Source organism: Octodon degus, unplaced genomic scaffold, assembly GCF_000260255.1.
Source record: "Octodon degus isolate 3935 unplaced genomic scaffold, OctDeg1.0 scaffold00399, whole genome shotgun sequence".
Taxonomy (NCBI): Eukaryota; Metazoa; Chordata; class Mammalia; order Rodentia; family Octodontidae; genus Octodon; species Octodon degus.
Window position 1 is genome coordinate 395,768 of NW_004524975.1, and position 19,893 is coordinate 415,660.

The 19,893-nt window shown below is 36.2% G+C and overlaps 1 protein-coding gene across 1 annotated transcript in view; it reads right to left on the reverse strand.

Annotated features, from left to right (window-relative positions):
* Window positions 1-460: 460 nt before the first annotated feature.
* Rwdd1 (RWD domain containing 1) overlaps window positions 461-19,893 on the reverse strand; it is a 59,058-nt gene continuing 39,625 nt past the window's right edge. The window contains exons 3-7 of the mRNA XM_004648387.3: window positions 11,713-11,843; window positions 5,287-5,430; window positions 4,493-4,625; window positions 3,398-3,460; window positions 461-1,059 (exon numbers count right to left, since the gene is read on the reverse strand). Coding sequence (XP_004648444.1) covers window positions 941-1,059; window positions 3,398-3,460; window positions 4,493-4,625; window positions 5,287-5,430; window positions 11,713-11,843 — 590 coding nt within the window. The 3' untranslated portion in view covers window positions 461-940. The remainder of the gene's footprint in view (window positions 1,060-3,397; window positions 3,461-4,492; window positions 4,626-5,286; window positions 5,431-11,712; window positions 11,844-19,893) is intronic.

Genomic DNA, 19,893 nt, shown 5'->3' on the forward strand with positions numbered 1-19,893 from the left:
AAGTGATAAGAATCAGACACTTCATTGTTCCTCTTTTTTAAGAAACCCAAAGGGTAAATAACTTAATGGACAACTTGTTCAAATGGGAAAAGGAATAGAGGGAGAGAACGAAGAAAATGGACAAAAAAGAAAATCGAAGGAAAAAAATGAAAACAATCTTTTATAAATGGGGAGTGGAAGAAGGCTTGAAGAGAAGAGAGTAAATTGAAGAAAAGAAAAAACACTTAAAATGTGTCATGTACAAGTTCCCTATGATGAATGGGATGATTATATATAACAAAGATGTAATAATTTTGAAAAATGAAAAAATAGCAGAATAAAAAAATCACTTGTAGACTGGTATCACATTTTACTTTTAAAATTCAGACAAGGGCTCGTAAGTCTAACCTGAGAAGCACTTAAGAGTATACAACTTCTATAAAAACACCAAAATTTACATTCAGGTACTATTATAGTGATAAAGTCCATTTTATATCTGCTTATAATTTGGGCTTCTGGTTCATTAAAACTTTAATTTACTGTGTTAAGAGGCTACAATCCAGATTTAGTTTTCTATTTATATATCTCAGTACTGTAATACTTTATATGAAGATAATATTTGGAATCCAAAAGTAACCATTACAAGGCCAGTTCCTTGAGCATAAACCCCTTTATGACCATGGCAGCAGCCTACCTTCAAGTCTTGGTGCTATAGGTAGAACCTCCCTCCAACATTAAATAATGTTAAATATGTAATCTTCTGTTCTCCAATAAGAGGAAGTAAACTTTTTACATATGAAGTGTTATGGTCAGTTTATTAAGTTCAATGATGAAGTTATCAGAAGACTATTCTCCTGAAAATTATTTTTTCTTACAAAAAAAGAAAGGAAAATGAAACCTTTTCAGCACAGCCACAGATGCTGTGGCTGTCAAGCTTCTCTGTAGATGGAGACATCCATCACTATGTGGAGTCACTCCCTGCATCTGCAGGATTGGAGTCCGGATCATCTTCAACATCTTCCAACTCTAAATCATCCATTTCCTGGAACAAAGACTCATCTACTTCCACGTTGTTCCCAGCTGTGCAAGAAAAAACATATTTCCCCTTCATTTTTACATCACGGGATGAAAGACACAACTCATTGGCAATACCAAGCAAAAACTTCTAAATACGTATGTGAAGTGCAAAGGATGAAATCCCAAATCACTTATAGAAATTGTATCTACTTGGTCAGAAGAGATTCTGAGATGTTAAGAGCAACTTCATTCTCCCATTTCAGGCTAATATTCTGATTATTTAAAAAAAGTTTGCAGAACTATTACTTATAATGTGGCATACTATATGCTGAAGACAATGGTGATTACACATTGCTTTGGTTATAGAACTCATATCACTAGGTCTTGAGCCAGCAGTTATCTCTTCCAACAGTTGCAGGTATGCTCACCATTAAAACTCAATTATGCATGTTATTCAGCTGAGATGTTTAACTTGACCTTCTCCTTACCCAGTTCTCTTTGTAACCAACAATATGACTTTCCAAGATGCCAAATACCTAATCCCTATAAGCAATAGCTAAGCTCTACATTCAAGTCCTTTATGCTTTAATTTATCTAAAATGGATCAAAGTAGGATATTATAACACACTTGATCAATAAAAACTACTTTTTTTCTGGATTTTATTAAAATTCAGTTAAGTGACTATATTAAGAAAATGAGTTTTTCTTGGTGCCCAAAAGCAGCTCGGTAATAAAAATATAATATGCTAAGCACAGGCCTAAGAATAACTGAATCTTGGATTGGTAGTGAAAGATCCACAAAGCAGATGAAGTCTAAAATGCCTTGGTCATGAATTTGAAAGCACTAAGAAAAAAAGTGTCTAGATTCAAAGTATACATAATGATAGAGAAAAAGGGTAAGACTGTAATAATAACTGGAAGACAAGATTTGAAGAAAATTACCTAAGGATAGTTGAATAGATAATGACCAGAATGTAGATCAACCTTTTTTCCTAAGCATGAAAATTAAAGTATTACTATAGATAAAATATGGATTTTAGAAATATCACATCACAAGCAACCACTATAAAATACTGTAGATAAGGGCATTAAAAGCAGAAAGAGTGTAGGGAAATAATTTAAGAGAGTATCGCTAAAGTCCCAATGTAAATAAAAACAGAGATAAAGAAGAAATGGCTGAGAAGACATTTCAAGGAAAAATGAAATGAAGCTTTTTAATTTTAGAAGTTCTTAGCAGAATAGAATAGGACATCTTGCTGGGTTTTGACTTTTCTGTTGTTGTATAAAAATCTTACTATAGGTGCTACAGAGAATATAAATATAATAAGACAAAGAGTGTACCTCAGTGGTACAGCACTGGTCTAACACACATGAGGCCCTAGGTTTGGTACCCAATACACCAAAAAAGAAAAGGAAAAAAGAGGAAAGAAAAAAATGTTGAGGGCCAGCAAGATAGCTCAGCAGACTAAGTGCCTGCTTAGGCAGTGCAGGGACCAGGGTTCAATCCCTAGCACCACATGCCGCACCAGTCCCACCCCCAGGCACATTGAGCTGGCCACAAATCCAGGTGTGTGGTGCACGCCTGTAATCTCAGCACTAGGGAGGGTGAAAACAAGAAATCACTACAAGTCCAAGCTGTGACCCTGTATCAAATACATAAGAAAGAAAGAAAGAAAGAAAGAAAGAAAGAAAGAAAGAAAGAAAGAGGCAAGGAAAGAAAAGGAGAAGAAAAGAAAAGTAAAGTAAAGTAGAGTGTCAGGAAGGGGCCCAGCTTACTTTCAAGAATGACTCAGTGGTGGGTTACATCAACATATTTCTTCTTAACCTTCTCTAAGCAGATAATCTAGAAGAAAACTGAAAGAATAGAGGCTGGAGAAACTCCAATAGGCAAAGCAGATGTAAAAGATGGTGAATAAAATGCTCTAACTCATCAGTGTATTAAGCCCCTTCTAAAACACATGTGGGCTTCGTGAAGAGGACAGTACTGATCTATCCTGTTCAGAGTACAGCTCAGGGTAAGACTACTTGGGATGAAATCAGAGCAATAATTTTATTTAATGTAAATTTTTCCTTCCAACGCTGTTTAAAAAATACAACTTCAAGTATAAATTCTAATAGTGTGTCAACTATATATTTGAAATGATACATTTGAATAGAATATTTTACTTCTATAACAACATGTTTGAAAAGTTTTTGCTAATTTAAGCAAATTTAAAGTAGCAAGAATAATTTTGTCTGCACTAGCCTCTAAAATTAAAGACAGCAGGGCCGGGGATTGCCTCAGTGAAATAAGAGCTTCCCTGGCAAGCACAAGGGCCTGAATTCAATTCCCGGTTCTGCACACACACACACACAAAAAAAGACAGCACACTATATACAAGCAATGCTAATCTTATCTTACCATCCTCCAAGAACTGGATATCAGATGTGTCAAGATTATGATCTGTTTCAAATAGTTGTTTGCCTAAAAAGAAAGAAGTATGTTTAACTGGCACAGTATTCCTTGATCTTCTCTACAATTATTTTTAAAATGTAGTAACTCAAGGAAACAAGTCTGGCAATCTATTTTCATGTGAATTTCAATAAATTTAAAAACTTCATCCATTGCTAAGAAGTATATGAAATGTCTTCACATTTGTTATAGTTTATGTCTAGACAGATGACCCCCCAAAGCCCCACACAGTCATGAGGCGGGCTTCTAGAGTTTGTGATTAATTCGTGATCCAATTATGGGTGTGAGTGCTATACCTGCCTTGGGGTAGGCAGCCTGCACACTACATAAGGAAGAAAAGAGACCCGTTCCCTATTCTTCCTCCTTTGCTCTTGCTTCTGCCCTCCTACCCCAATGACACCCATGAACTGTTTGTTGCCCTCAAACTTGGAGCCAGCTGATTATGGACTGAAACCTCCACAAACTGTGAGTTAAATAAATCTTTCCTTCCTTAATTGTGGGTATCAGTTATTCTGTCTCAGCAATGAGAGAAAAGTAACCGAGACAACATTAAATTGCAGTAGTCAAAAAACCTCCTCTACCATACAGTCCCTGAAAAATCAAAGGGTTTGACTCACCATTCCTAAGGATTGTGATCCTAAATCCTTAGGATCTACTGACTGCAACATATTTAACATAGATAAGCTACACAATAATTATAAATTGTGTGTGTAAATACTTTCTATTTTTGTCGCTGAGACCTAAGTATATTAATTACTTTCTCATAGAAAGCTGTCTAAGCAGTCTCCTTGTTATCTAAGACAGGGCTTGGGGGGAATGGTAAGAAGTACATGTGAGGGGCTGGTGAGATGGCTCAGTGGTCTAAAGCACCTACTTAGAACAAGCTTAGCAAAGCATGGGGACTGCAGCTCAATCCCCCAGCACCACATGCCAGCCAGCACCGCCCCCTGGTGGGCTGAGCTGGCCACACACACACACACACACACACAAATAAATAAATTAAAAAAAAAAAAAAAAAGAAGTACATGTGAGGGGATATCCTACCACTCAGTTTATTTTTTCCTGCTTGTTCTTCTTCTTTCATCCGTTTCTTTTTAATTTCCAAGAGTTCTGCATCAAACTTAGCTTTCCAACATAAGAAATTCTCAATTGTAACAGGGGTGCCGTGAAATAATTGCTTACCAAATTAAAAAAAAAAAGACGTTATTAGATTAATAAGATAACAATTCAATGAATAAAATACAAGTATATCTTTGAGACAAACAGAACCACTTTTATATTAGCACAGAAAAATCACTAAGTGATTAAAAACTGAAATACTTCATCTGATTTCTGCCTGCACTGTCTCTTCTCACTGCTTTGGTTTCAGAAAGGACTCTACCAAAGTCCGTGATTACTCTTACTACAAGAAAGAAATAAGCATGCAATTTACTATGCTCACCATGGCTATTTATTATTAAAAAGAAAGTCATTGACATTATTAATACATTTTCAACACATCCATTTATAACAAATCACTTTTCAATTCATTTTAGAATTTGGGGTTATTACATTTACTATTCAGATGACTGTACAAGAGCTTTATAAATTTAAACCTGGCACCATAGTCTATGAAATTTATATTTCTCACTCTTACAAGAACCTTATTATTTGATTATCACTCAGTACTTTTGCTATGCTATCACATGAAAGTCTTTTAAAGTCTTATATTGTAAACCTGTATGAAAAGTTCTTTTACCTACTATGATTTCAAACATTTATTGAAATTGCCTGATAACTTGATTAACCAACAAACAAATCTGAAGAATAGTGAAAGAAAACAAGGATTTTAAATGTACCTTTTCTGCTTCTTCTGCTTCTTTTTCTTTTAGTTTCTTTTCTTCCTCTCTTCTTGTTTTTATCTGATCTACTATTTCATTTAATTTTTCTTGCACTGCTGTCACTAGAGTAAAGATCATGACCATACCAAGATTTTCCTCAGCCTATACAAGACAGGTGGAGAAAAAAAATAGCTCTCAGAAAAATAAAAACTAATCAATGAAAAAAAATGTGTTTCTATAGCAACCATACACTGATGATCATTTGATCATTTAAGTGGGCACATAAATGTGACATTTCGCAAGTCACTGAATTTGAAATACCTAATATAAAGCAAAAATGTCTTACTTAGTGCACTGTTTATTAATTATATAGACAGATTTAAGAGGACCACTTCCTACAGTAACAAGTAACATCATTTCTGTAGCTCATCTTCAGTACGGCAGTTCTTTTTCAGAATTAAAAATTGTAATAGTGAACTGAATTTGGAGGCCTAAATGATTTTCTCATTCATTACAATAATGAAAAATGTGTATATTTTGGTTACTTATCTTCACTATTTTCCTTGCTTAGATCTGAAGACTATTAGAAGTTGGTGTTGAAGTCAGAATGAAATAAACAAAAACATTTTTGTCAAAACACACTAGCCACATTCTCAGCCCCAGAGGCAGGATCACTGAGCATTTCTCTAGCAAGGCTGGCTTCAGCAATAACTATCTGAGTAGCCATTGTACTTTAGATTCCTTTTCTATGTAACACAGATGCTGCCAATTGTCCCCAGTTCCTTACTGAACAAAATTCTCAAATGCCAAACCCTTGACAATCAACCATTGCATGGTACTTCGATGTCACTGTTATATCTTATACCTAGATATCCCTCAAGGCCTCATACACTGTGACTTATTGTGAGAGGGTAGGTCCTAAAGAGAGGAGGTAGGCAGGCCACTAGGGATGTACCTCTGAGGAATATCTCCCCCAGTTCCTCTTCTCTGCTTCCTGGCCACCATGACATGAGCAGGTTTCACCTGCCACGTTGCTAAGATTTTGTTTGTTTGAGACAAAGTCTTGCTATGTAGTTCAAACTGGCCTCAAATTCATGGGAATCATCCTGCCTGAGCCTCTAGAATACCAGACTAATAGACATTGTGCCCCTACACCCAGCCAATTCCATCATTTACCACTTTCAAATTTTAACTAAACTAATTTTGTGTAAGGGGCATTATGGAGAACAAAAATCTCTCTCCATCCTTTTCTTTAAGAAAGTCACTCCTCTACTTTCCTCTATTCCCTATTGCCTTGCAAACTTCCCTGAAACCTCAGCTTCCTCTTAGAAGCTCCTCTAGTGCTTCATGTCCATGTGTATCTACATAATCCTGTACTTTACCAGCAGAACGTTTTTAATACAGAAGAATGATTTCCAGTTCGACAGTGAATGTTTCACAATGGAGTGTTAAAACCTATGAGAGGGGCTGGTGAGATGGCTCAGTGGTCTAAAGCACCTACTTAGAACAAGCTAAACTAAGCAAAGCACAGAGACCGCGGTTCAATCCCCCAGCACCACATGCCAGCCAGCCCCGCCCCCTGGTGGGCTGAGCTGGACACACACACACACACACACACACACACAAAAAATAAAAAAAAAAAAATAAATTTAAAAAACCTATGAGAACAGGGATGGTTTCATTCAGCCTAATGCTTGACACACTTCATTAACAAATTCCACGAAGACGTGTTATAGAAGCTACCTACTACAACTAAAAAGTAAATATTACTGCATGGACAATGGACAATTCAGAAGCATGGTAATTCTGCATCATTAGTATTTAAAGAAATGCAAATTGTAACTGTATTCTGTTTTCATCTTGTCATCGTTTCATTTCTAAATGAAAATAATGTTAGCTAATGTATTAAAGTTAGAGCTGAGTGACTATGGTGAGATAATAAATGGTCATCATTATTTTGAAGATCATTTGGGAAGATATTTGAAATTGTAAGGTAGCCATGCACTTCCATTCAGCAATCCTACTTCTGGAAAATGCCAGATTAGTATACTAATCAGTGATTCATTCCTTTCCCTTATTCAATAATATTTGAATATCTCTCATGTGCCAGGCACTAGAGATACAAAGGAGTACTTGCTCTACAGACTTAAAAATCATGATATATAAACAAGAATATCCAAAGAATTATATATTAAGTGAAACAAAAATGAAAATTACAAATTATTCTTTGAAAGACAGAACCATGTACGTAGTGGTCAAAACCAATAATTCATGTTTGTGCACTGTTATGTAAAAGAGCTATAAATATTACACATTAACTTTCTTTTTTGCTTTTTAATTTCTCATAATTTTTGTTGGTGTTATTCTGTTTCTTTTTAACAAATTTTGCAAGCTTATACCTGGTAACTTAAACAACTAATTTGAAAATAACACCATGCAATACAGCAGCCACTGTTGAATTCCTATTACTTTGTTTAATGGAATTTTTGTATTATACTTTTCCTTTTCTAGTATTTTGTATTTTTTTTTTTAAATCAGACAAATATCTAACTGGGGGAAGGGACTATGTGTATAAACACAGGGAGATAAAGCTGGCATTATCATACCAAATAATACATACTTATATATGGCTGTTGGAATTAAGAGTAATCACTATTTTCTTCTTCATAACTTTCTTATTTTTTTAGCTTCTTAAAATATGAATTATTTTAGGCTGGCCAGATGGCTCAGCAGATTAAAGTGCTTGCTTAGGCAGATGCAGGGGCCAGGGTCCAATCCCTGGTGTGCCATGCCAGCCCTGCTCCCTGGGCATGCTGAGATGGCAATTGAGACTAGGTTTGGTGGTGCATGCCTGTAATCTTGGGAGGCTTAAAACAGGAGAATAACTAGGAGTCTGATCTGCATAGTGAGACCCTACAGACCCTGTACTAAATAAAAAAAAGTCATTTTGATAAATGAAACACAATCCTGTTTTTGGAGAGTAAGTACAAACATACCCTCAACACTTCTTGATACCAGGTAACTGTTAAAGATGTTAAAAATTTCTGAAGCCATGCTTGATGGTACATGACTGTAACTGCAGCACTGTGGGATGCTGAGATAGAAAAACAAATTCATACCCAGCGTGGAATATTAGTGGTACCTTATCTCAAAATTAAAGAATAGATTAATAAAAACTGGCTGGTTGCATAGCTCAGTGAAAAGACCCTGGATTTAATCTGTAGTATTACCAGATTAAAAAATATGTCTCTTTCAAGAGAGATTACATACAAATGAAATACAAGTATACATGAAAAAATTGACTCTGAATAATCAACAAAAGTGTATGACTGACAACAGTATAGCAATCTCAGGTTATCTGCAATGTTTTCAAATGAAACAGGTCAAGCCAAAATATAATTTCATGCTCGATAACAGAGTAAACAGGGCCCAGGATCAGCAGAAACTTTTCTGACAGACCTTCAAGCCTTTTTCTAACAGGTCCAAGTATTTCTATTAGGAAATCAACATTCAGAGAATTATCAATCCTAAAAATCACATCCAAAATAGACATTTTTCTGAATATTCTCAAAAACAAACTAATGGGACTTCTGATTTTAAGACAGTGGAATAAGGGCTTCCGTTTTCTTCTGTTATGGCTTAAGTCTACACGTTCCCCCAAAGCCTCATGCACTCATTGGTAAAGCTTTTAGGAAGAACTGGATTCTGGGTGTGTGATACTGGATTAGTCCACTGATTCGTTTAGCATAGTTCTGGGTAGGGACAATGAGCTAGCTACCTGAGAGAGAAGACCCACAGTGGTTGTGGATGGCAATCAATAGGCTTGTAGCCTGGATGTAATAGAAAAGCAGGATGAAGGACATCTTAGTGTTTTCTGCTCACCACACTATGAACTGTTCTTCCTGTATCCTGCTGCCCAATTGTGAAACCAGACAATTATGGAACAAAACCTCTACAGTAATTTAAAATAAACCTCTCCTTTTCTAACTTGTGGGTATTAGGTATTTTGTGCCAACAATAAAAAACTAAGACACCTCCCTACTCTCTACTCTTAAGTTTCAAATTAAATACTAGCCACGCACAAGCAAACTACCTACGAGGCACACACTGTGGGTAGCTCATGGGATAACAGACCTAGTGCAGAAAACCTTTTTTTTTTAATTTTTTTTTTCTCATTAAACTTTGAGGAATCATAATGGGTCTCAAAATTCTGTGACAGATTTTTAGTCAAGTTGTTTCCATTAAAAAGCATTGATTAAAAATTAATAACTTAACTGCCACACCAAAAAAAAAAAAAAAGTGCACAAAACATTCTTTCCTTCTAAAGGTTTTATGATGCATTGTTATCATTAACCAGTCTTTCACTATTAAACTTAAATGGCCAACTGGGAGAAACAGTTCCGAGACCGATCTTCCACCACTGATTAATACTGGGTGGCAGGTATCAGCAATAATATTCATTTAGCCTTCTGAGCTTTCTGGGCAGAGTTGGTGTCCTTGCAAGCTCCAGCAGCCTTCTTATCCATAGCTTTGATGACACCTACAGCAACTGTCTATCTCATATCACAAATAGTAAAATGACCCAGCAGTGGGTAGTCAGGAGTCAGGGAAGCTCTTGACACACATGGGCTTGCCTGGAATCATGTCAACAATGGCAGCATGACAAGATTTCAAAAACTTGGGCCCATCTTCGAGCTTCCTACCAGACTGGCGATCAATCTTTTCTTTCAGCTCAGCAAACTTGCAAGCAATGTGAGCTGTGTGACAATCCAGAACAGGGGCAGAGCCAGCACTGATCTGGCCAGGATGGTTCATGATAATCACCAAGTATGACCCACCAATGGAAGCAGCTGGTTCAGGATAAGAAGCAGTGAAGCCAGCTGCTTCCATTGGTGGGTCATTTTTGCTGTCACCGGTCACACTGCCACACTGGACACCTTTGACAAACATGTTCTTGACGTCGAAGCCCACACTGTTCCCAGAAAGAGCTTCACTCAAAGCTTCATGGGTTCCTTTCAACAGACTTCACTTCAGTTTTAACACTGACTGGAGCAAAGGTGACCACCATGCCAAGTGTGAGAACACCAGTCTCCACTCAGCCCACAGGGACAGTGCCAATACCACCAATTTGTAGACATCCTTGAGGGGCAGCCGCAAAGGCTTGTCAGGCGAGTGGGTGAACGAATGCAATCCAAAGCTTCAAGCAGTGTGGTTCCGTGAGCATTGCCATCTTTATGAGTGACCTTCCATCCTTTGAACCAAGGCATGTTAGTACTTGGTTCCAGCATGTTGTCATCATTCCAACCAGAAATTGGCACAAAAGCTACGGTGTCAAGGTTGCAGCCAATTTTCTTAGTGTAGGTGCTGACTTCCTTAACAATTTCCTCCTATCTCTTCTCATGTAGGGTGGTTCTATGGAATCCATTTTATTAACTCCAACAGTTAGTTGTTTCACATCCAGTGTATAAGCCAGAAAGGCACACTCATGGGTCTGCCTGGTCTTGGGGATATCAGCTTCGAATTTACCAACACCAGCAGCAACAATCAGGACAGCACAGGCAGCCTGAGATACGCCTGTAATCATGTTTTTGATGAAGTCTCTGTATCCAGGGGCATCAATGATGCTCACATAATACTTGCTGGTCTCAAATTTCCACAGGGAGATGTCAATGGTGATACCATGCTCGTGCTCAGCTTTCAGCTTGTCCAACACCCAGGCATACTTGAAGGAACCCTTCCCCATCTCAGCATCTGCCTCCTCAAATTTTTCAATGGTTCTTTTGTCAATGTCACCACATTTGTAGATCAGATGGCCAGTGGTGGACTTGCTGGAGTCCACGTGTCCAATGACAATGATATTAATGTGAGTCTTTTCCTTCCCCATGTTGGCTTGGATTTAGTGGTGGTTTTCACTACACCTGTGCTCTCACGGCAAACCCATGGTGAAAAAGCCAGAAAACCTTTTTAATACCCATTTCCTCTTCTGCACAATCTTCCCCTCTTAGAGGGGTCATAATCCATGAATGGTGTTTGTAACTTTAAGGAAAGAGCTGGAGAAAATAAAATAGTCATAGTCCTTTGCAGGAAATTAGCCTACAAGAGAAAGAGGGTGGCAGTTTTAATTTTTTTAGTTAGAAGTTTTAGCTTTACCATGGGACTATATATTCTATCAATCAGAATGGTGCATACAACCTAGAGTAACTGTTGGGTTTTTTTAATCACTTAGAGAGCAGATACTGAGTTTCAAACAAGGGCACTAAGACAACTTCCACTACTGAACAGTGAAAGGGCCATGGAAAATAAGACGCACTATGATTACATGTCATGAATTCTGCTTGCCAATGTACTATGTACACATACTTAATAGCATTTCTAATCCCTAGAAGTATAAATTTAACACCAGTAAAATGAGGCTATAACAGAACAAAATTGCAATTCCCTTACCTGTGATGCTAGTAATTTTAAAATGTCTGTGACATCATTATCTTCTAGATTTTCCTGAGAGAATATTTCATAAAGAGGAGCTTCATCGGGGTATTTTTCACTGTATGTAAACTTGAGGGTAGTCTGGACAACTAAAACAAAAGAGTTTGATGTGAGTACATTAAAAGTATAGAAATAAAAGTATATAAATAAAAGTATAGAAATCAGTATCCTTGTTGTCTTAGTCATTAATTTCTAATTGGTCACAGAAAAGTAGCCCCAAAGCTTTTCCTACAAAGAAAACTGTACGAGATCAGGTAGATAACCACTGATGTAAACAACACATAAACTTGGGATATAGCTCAGTGACACAGAACCTACCTGGCAAGTGCAAGGTCCCGAATTTGATTCCTGGGTTCCAAATAAATAAATAAATAACACTTTCATTTAGAAAAAATAAACAACATATAACATAGTTTTAGTAAATGAAACAAATCAAGAGTATACCAAAAATAACTTCGCACATGTGATACATATTTATTACCTATTGGTCTTTTACTATACTTGATTTCTGCAGAGGATGAACAAAAGCTCTCTAATATCAACAAAAAGCAATGAACATAAGACAATGAAGAAGTACTAGGGAAGGCTCATGTTCACCCTCCACCAAAACCTATTGTGAGCTTTAGATGATTTAGCTGTACATTACTGGAAATTATATTGACATTTGCTAGTAAGATTTTTCTAACTGGTGGGGAGACAACACAGTTTTGAACTGGATAGCTTGAGATGTTATCTGCCATCTTATAAGTCTAAGTTTGTACAGAACACATTCTCATGAGCACATTATTGAGTTCTCTATCTCACTAGACAGCTAGAAACTGTGCAGCAATGCTAAATGTTTCCTGCGAAAACTTCATTATTCACAATGATCTATTGTCCAGAGTCATGTTTATTGTAACACACAATTTACTTAATAAAACCTGTTGATTTTGATGAAGTAACACAAATCAAGTTGCAAGTCTGATATTACATTATGTTGTAAATTTCATATATGATGTCCATAAAACATTATAAGTCAACAAACGCAAAAAATTGTCAAAAGTGAGTAAGGAATAAATAGTGTCTTCTGGCATTTTTCTATCTCCTTTTATCATATTACTAACTTTATTGTTAAAATATGAGCTTTTAATTTTCATTTCTGCCCAAGTTTCCTGAGGTACACTTGACAAATAAAAATTACATATACAATGTGCTTTCTATATATATGATGAAACAACTGGCACAGCAGGCTAATATAACCACTACTTTTCAGTTATAATTTTTTGTATGTGTGATTAAAACATTTAAGATCACAATTTGTTCATCTGGGCTGGGAAGGTAGTTCGGTGGTCTAAGCGCCTGCCTGGCAAGCAGAAGGATCCGGGTTCAATCCATGGTACTCATGCCTTGCTGGCCTCGAAACAGGGAGTGGTGTGCGCCTGTTACCCCAACGCTGGGGATTCTGAGCTGCATAGCAAGACCCTGTACCAAATAAATAAGTAAATAAATATTTCTAAAAAATTATTTATCCTGCATATCTGAACCTACATCCCCAATAGCCAATATCCCTTCCTTCTTCCTTTACCTTCAGCTCTAGCAGTGAGAACAATCAGTGAAAAATGAATTTGCAAATTTCAAAGAAAAATTCAAAGTATCTGCAGCCAAATGCAAATGGCAGTACAACACACACAAACTTAGAGGTTGTAGCAAAAGCACTTTTAAGAACTGATTGCAATAAATGAATAATAAGCAACCTAACTTCGCACTTGAAGGAAGCAAAGAAAAATCCACCAAAATACAAAATTAGTCAAAGAGAGAAAATTGTAACAATCAGAGGGAAAAAAATTAAATATAGTACAGGCTAGAAAAACTACAGAAAAGACCAATGAAACATAGCTGGACTAAGAAAAAAGGAGAGAATACTAAAATGAATAAAAAAAGAGACGAGACAGGAATAAAGAGATCTTGTTTTTAACACTGACAGGAATAAAGAGATATTGTTCATAAGACATATTTTTAGGTGAGATTAATAAATGCTGGAGATCTGTGGCACAACGTGGTAACTATATGCAGAGACCCAGATCTGGCAGCCCCTGGTGAGCAGAAGCAACTTGGAAGAGTCTGAAGCAGCAGTGAGGAGCCAGAAGTTAGGCCCTGGAGAACTCTACCAACAGAAACTAGTCCCCGCCCGCACACCCAGAGGCCATGATCAGCTTCATATCCAGCACAAATCCCATGGCAACCTTGGCTGGACTACACAATACAATAACTATTTTTTTTTTCAGTGCTGGCTATATTTCATTGTATATGCTAAGCAAGCACTCAACCACTAAGCTATACTTACAGGCCAATGTATCATATTAAAAACTGCTAAGAGATTATTATTGAATGTTATCACTACAAAAAGATTAAAAAGTAGATTTAATAAAATATCTTATTATTGGAATATCAGTTTTCTTTTTTTTTTATGAATTTAACACAGGGCCTACAGGATGTACAGGGTCTCACTACATAGATTGGACTCATAGTGATCCTCCTATCTCAGCTTCCCAAGCACTGGGATTACAGGTGCGCACCACCATGCCCAGTTTCAATTGCCATCTCAGCACATCCCGGGGATAGGGCTGGCACAGCACACCGGGTATCAAACCCCGGCTGCTGCGTTCTGCCAAAGCAGGCGCTTTAGTCTGCTGAGCTACCTGGCTGGTCCTGGAATACTAGTTTCCTATGGTTCAAAAATTTATATTTAATGTTCATTAGTATGAGATTCTGAAAATATTCTTTAACACAAAATTTAATATCTGTAAACTGAATTTCACCCTGTAGGCATATAAAAATATATTTAACCACCTGATATGGTGGTACTCACCAATACTACAGAGGCTGAGGCTGAAGGAACACCATGAGTCTGAGGTCAGCCTAGCCTACACAATGAGTTCAAAACCAGCTTAATTACATAGTGAAATGAAATATATATACATCTATTTTCTATCACAAAAATGTATATACACTTCAGCAGTTTGCCATATTAATAAATGTCAGGAAGCTAATAGTTACCACTTTGAGCACCTCTTGTAATTGTATGGGTCAAAGGTAACTTGTATTAGTCTCATGATGTCTCAAAACATTGTACAAGAGATAAGGTGAATGGTAAGAAATTGTTCAAAATAATAGGAGAAACTGGAATGGAGGGAGAAAAGATGGAGAAAGAAAAATGAGAAAAGAAGGACAAAATAGAAACAAAACTTTGTAAATGAGAAGGGGAAATAAACAGGAGGGGGGAAAAAGACAAATCAAAGTTTATCATGTGGAGTTACAAATTTCCTATGACAACTGTGACCATCATACATCCCTAAATTATACCAACAAACTTAATTGAAAATAATTTTAAAACAAATTTAGTATTAAAATATTTATACAGGTTTTTTCCTCATGTATACTTTTTTTGGTAGACTGTTTAACCATTTCAAAAGAAAAAGAATTTTTTAAAGAAGATTTATTGATTCTATAAAAAGAAATACTGGACATTCATTATAAAAAATTAAGAAGCACCTTATATTAAGGGAAAATTAATCACACATAATTTTATCACCAGGAGAGGCTCACTGCTACCATTTTAGTATATTCACTTAAAAATAAATCTTAGAGCTGTACCTAAAAATATAAAATATTAAAAGATGTTAGAAGAAAGAGATTATCTATAATGGAAAGCCCATCAGAATCAGGACAGATTTCTCAACACAAGCTATCAAATAAAGAACAGCTTGGAGTAAAATATTTCAGGTCCTTAAAGAAAATAACTTCCACCCAGAATGACGTACCCTGCAGAACTACCTGTCTGATTCAATGACAAGATAAGATTCTTCCATTTGAAAGAACAACTGAACAAATTTTTGACCACCAAAAAATCATGCAAAGAGTACTGACAGATATTCTAGACAGACACAAAAACAATCACAACTTCAAGAACAAAAGGAAACCACAAAGCACAGCATGTAATTGTAAAAAGCAAAGCATGCAGATACACTTCAGCAGTTTGCCAAATTAATTAATGTGATGAAGCTAATAGCTACCACTTTGAGAATCTCTTATAATTGTAGGGGTCAAAGGTAACTTGTATTAATCTCATGATGTCTCAATACATTGAGAAAAGTACAGAACATATAGCAGAAAAATAACATTAAAAAGATAAGACAATATATATCAAATGATCAGCGTTTTTCCTTCTTTCTTTCTTCTTCTTTTTTTTTTTTTTTTTCAGGAATTGAACTCAGGCCCTTGCCTTGCCAGAGAAGTGCTTATTCCACTAAGCCATCTCCCTGGCCCCCTTACATATCAGTTATAACCATAAATATAAACAGCCTCAATGCACCAATCAAAAGAAACAGACTGGTAGAATGGATTAAGTAACAAAATCCAGGGGCTAGGGAGATAGCTCAGTAGAATAAGTGCTTGCCTGGCAAGCACAAGGTTGTGAGTTCAATCCCTGGTACTACAAAAAGAAAGAAAGAAAGAAAGAAAGAAAGAAAGAAAGAAAGAAAGAAAGAAAGTCCAGTAATATACTGTACACAAGAACTCAAACTACATTTAACTCAAAATTCACAGACTGAAAGTCAAAGGATGAGAAATAACATTCCATGTGATAGAAAACCAGAAAAAAATAGGGGCAGTATTCTGGTTGCTGACAATACCAATTTCAAACCAAAAATGATTAAAAGAGATAAAGAAGGTCACTACATACTTGTTAGCAAAAAAAAAGCAAAAGTAAAAGATAAGAATCATAAATATACATGTAATATATATGTACCCAATGTAGGAGCACCTAATTACATAGACAATATAGTAATTTCACCCTTTTCATTTCTTATTGCATGGATTTGGGTTTTTTCCTTTTTTGATAAGGTTGGCTAGGGGTATATCAATTTTATTTACTCTTTCAAAGAACCAACTGTTTGATTTCTTTGTATTGTTTTCTTCATCTCCATTGCATTAGTGTCTGCTCTAATATTTATAATTTTCTGCCTTCATTGGGCTTTGGCCCTGACTTGTGTTTGTTTTTCTAGGAGCTTGATGTGCAGCATAAGATTAGTTGGGTTTGTTATGTTTTCCTAATGTACAAATTCACTGCTATATATTTTCTTGTTAAGACAACTTTCATTGTATCCTACTGGTTCCAGTAAATTGTACCTATATTTTCATTCTGTGTATATATATACACTATACATAGAAGATCATCAATGCCTCTTTCCAAAATCTTTACCTCATAGGATAGAAAACACAGAGAAAAAGGAGTTTCCTATATACATATTAACAAAACTGAATCAAGAAGGTAAAAGATTCTGAATAACCCAATATCAGTAAATGAAATTCAAAACATAACCAAAAACTTCCTAACAAAGAAAAACCCAAGTCTGGATGGATTTAGCCTGAATTTTGCAAGAAATTTAGAGAAGATTTAATGCCAATTTTTTTCAAACTCTTCAATCAAGTTGAAAGGGAAGGAATTCACCCAAACTCATTCCTGGATCCCTGGTACCACCAAAAAAATAAACAAACAAACAAAAACAACTCATTCCTGGAGGCAAGCATTACTCTAATACCAAAGCCAGAGATGGACCCAACAAAAAAAAAAGAACTATAGATCAATCTCCTTCATGAACATAGATGGAAAAATCCTCAATAAAATATTAGTAAACAGAATGTAGCATATCATCAAGAAGATTACACATTACAACCAAGTGAGACTCACCCTAGGAATGCAGGGATGGTTCAATATATGCAAATCCATAAATACACCACACCAACAGAGCCAAGGTCAAAAATCACATGATCATCTCAATAGACACAAAAAAGCTTTTCACAAAGTCTAACACTCATTCATGATAAAAACCCTACAGAAAATTGGAATAAATTGTCTATATCCCCACCTGATAAAAGCCATCGATTACAAACCAACAGCCAACATCATATTAAATGACAAAAACTAAGAGCCTTGACTTTAAATCAGGAAAAAAGTAGCGGGATAGCTCACTGGACTACATGTTAGGCAAAAGCAGCAACCGGGGTTTGATCTCTGGTACCACATATCATGCCAACCCCACCCAAGGATGTGCTGAGCCTGCCACAGAGACCTGGCGTGGATCACCACAAGTCCAAGCTGAGTAGTGAGACCCTGTACCAAATACGTAAAATCAGGAATAAGACAAGGATGTCCACAATCACCAGTCCTACTGAATCATTCTGGAAACATTAGCCAGAGCAATTAGACAAGAGAGAGAAATAAAAGGAATAATGATTGCAAAGGAAGACATGAAATTATCATTATTTGTAGATGAAATGATACTCTACTTAGAAGTCCCCAAAAACTTCAACAACAGACTTATAGATTTCATAAACAAATTCAGTAGTGTTGTGTCGCAGGATACAAAGACAATATTAAAAAATCAATAGCAGTTCTATATATACACACTGAATATACCCAGAGAGAAATTAGGGATACTACACCTTTCACTATAACATTTTTTTTTAAATGAAATACTTAGGAATCAATCTCACAAAGGGAGTAGTTTTGTTTTGGGTTGTTTGTTTGGTTTTTGGTACCCGGGATTGAACTCAGGACCCTGGCAAACGCTTATTCAATTGAGCTATCTCCCCGGCCCAGGAGTAAAAGATTTATACAGTGAAAATTACAGTACTCTGAGAAAAGAAATTGAAGAGGACCTCAGAAACTGTAAAGATATTCCTTACTCTTGGATAGGAAGAACCAACATTGTGAAAATGGTCATACTCCCAAAATAGTTACACAGATTCAATGCAATCTTGATTTAAGTAACAGTATAACTAACAAGCCTAGAGAAAACATCCCTAAAATTTATTGGTAACCAAAAGAGACCCAGAATATCAAAAGCAATCCTGGGCAATAAAAGAAAGGCAGTAAGCATCATAATCCCTGACCTGAAATTATACTACAAAGCTACTGTGATAAAATCAGCATGATACTGGCATAAAAATAGACCTGAAGATTAATGGAACAGATTAGAAGATGCATATACAACCACACACACACTCAGCCACTTTATCTTTGAAAAAAGGGACAAACACATTAATTGGAAGAAACATAGCCTCTTTAATAAATGGTGCAGGAAAAACTGGCTTTCTACATGTTGAAGGCTAAAATTAGACTCAGGTCTCACTAGTCTATCCTCAATATGGATGAAAGATTTAAATATTAAAAATAGAACCACTAAATCTTCTGAAGGAAAATGTATGTAAAAATCATGAAGAGACAGGGATAGGTAGAATGTTTATGGACAAAAACCAAACTACACAGGACATACTTTAAAGAATCAACAACTAGAGTCTCATCTCTTTTAAAAAGTTTCTGCACTTCAAAGGCAATCACCAACAGAGTAAAAAGTAAACCATAGATTGGGAAAAAATTCATAGCTGACTGTCCCTCTGACAAAGGTCTTCTATCTAGTAAATATAGAGAATTTTTAAAAATCAGGCGCCCCAAATTCAGAGACTCAATGCAAAATCAGACATCTGAGATGAATCTATACTTGTCAGATGAAGAAATACACATGGCAAGTAAATATATGCAAAAATGTTCACCATCATTGGCCATTCAAGAAATGCAAATTAAAACAACAGTGAGATTCCACCCCACCCCAGAAACAATAGTAGCATCAAGAAGACAATAAATAACAAATGCTGAAGGGGCTGTGGGTAAAAAAGGAACAGATCTCCACTTTTGGTGGGAGTATAGACTAGTATAACTACTGCAGAAATCAGTGTGAAGATTTCATAAAAACTTAGGATTGTAGGTCCCATTCAACACAGCTATTCCTCTCCTGGGTGTTTTTCCAGAAGAACTGAAAACATCACAGCACAGCAATATATGTGTACCTATGTTTATAGTAGCACAATTTGTCACAGCCAATTCCTCGAAATAAGCCAGATGCCCATCAACTGAGGAATGGACAAAGAATATGAAGTATTTTTACCCAATGGAGTATTTTTTTTATTTTGCTTTTTTTTATTTATATTTTATTTTATTTTTAAATTTTATTTATTTGTGTGTGTGTGTGTGTGTGGTGTGTGTGTGTGGCCAGCTCAGCCCACCAGGGGGCGGGGCTGGCTGGCATGTGGTGCTGGGGG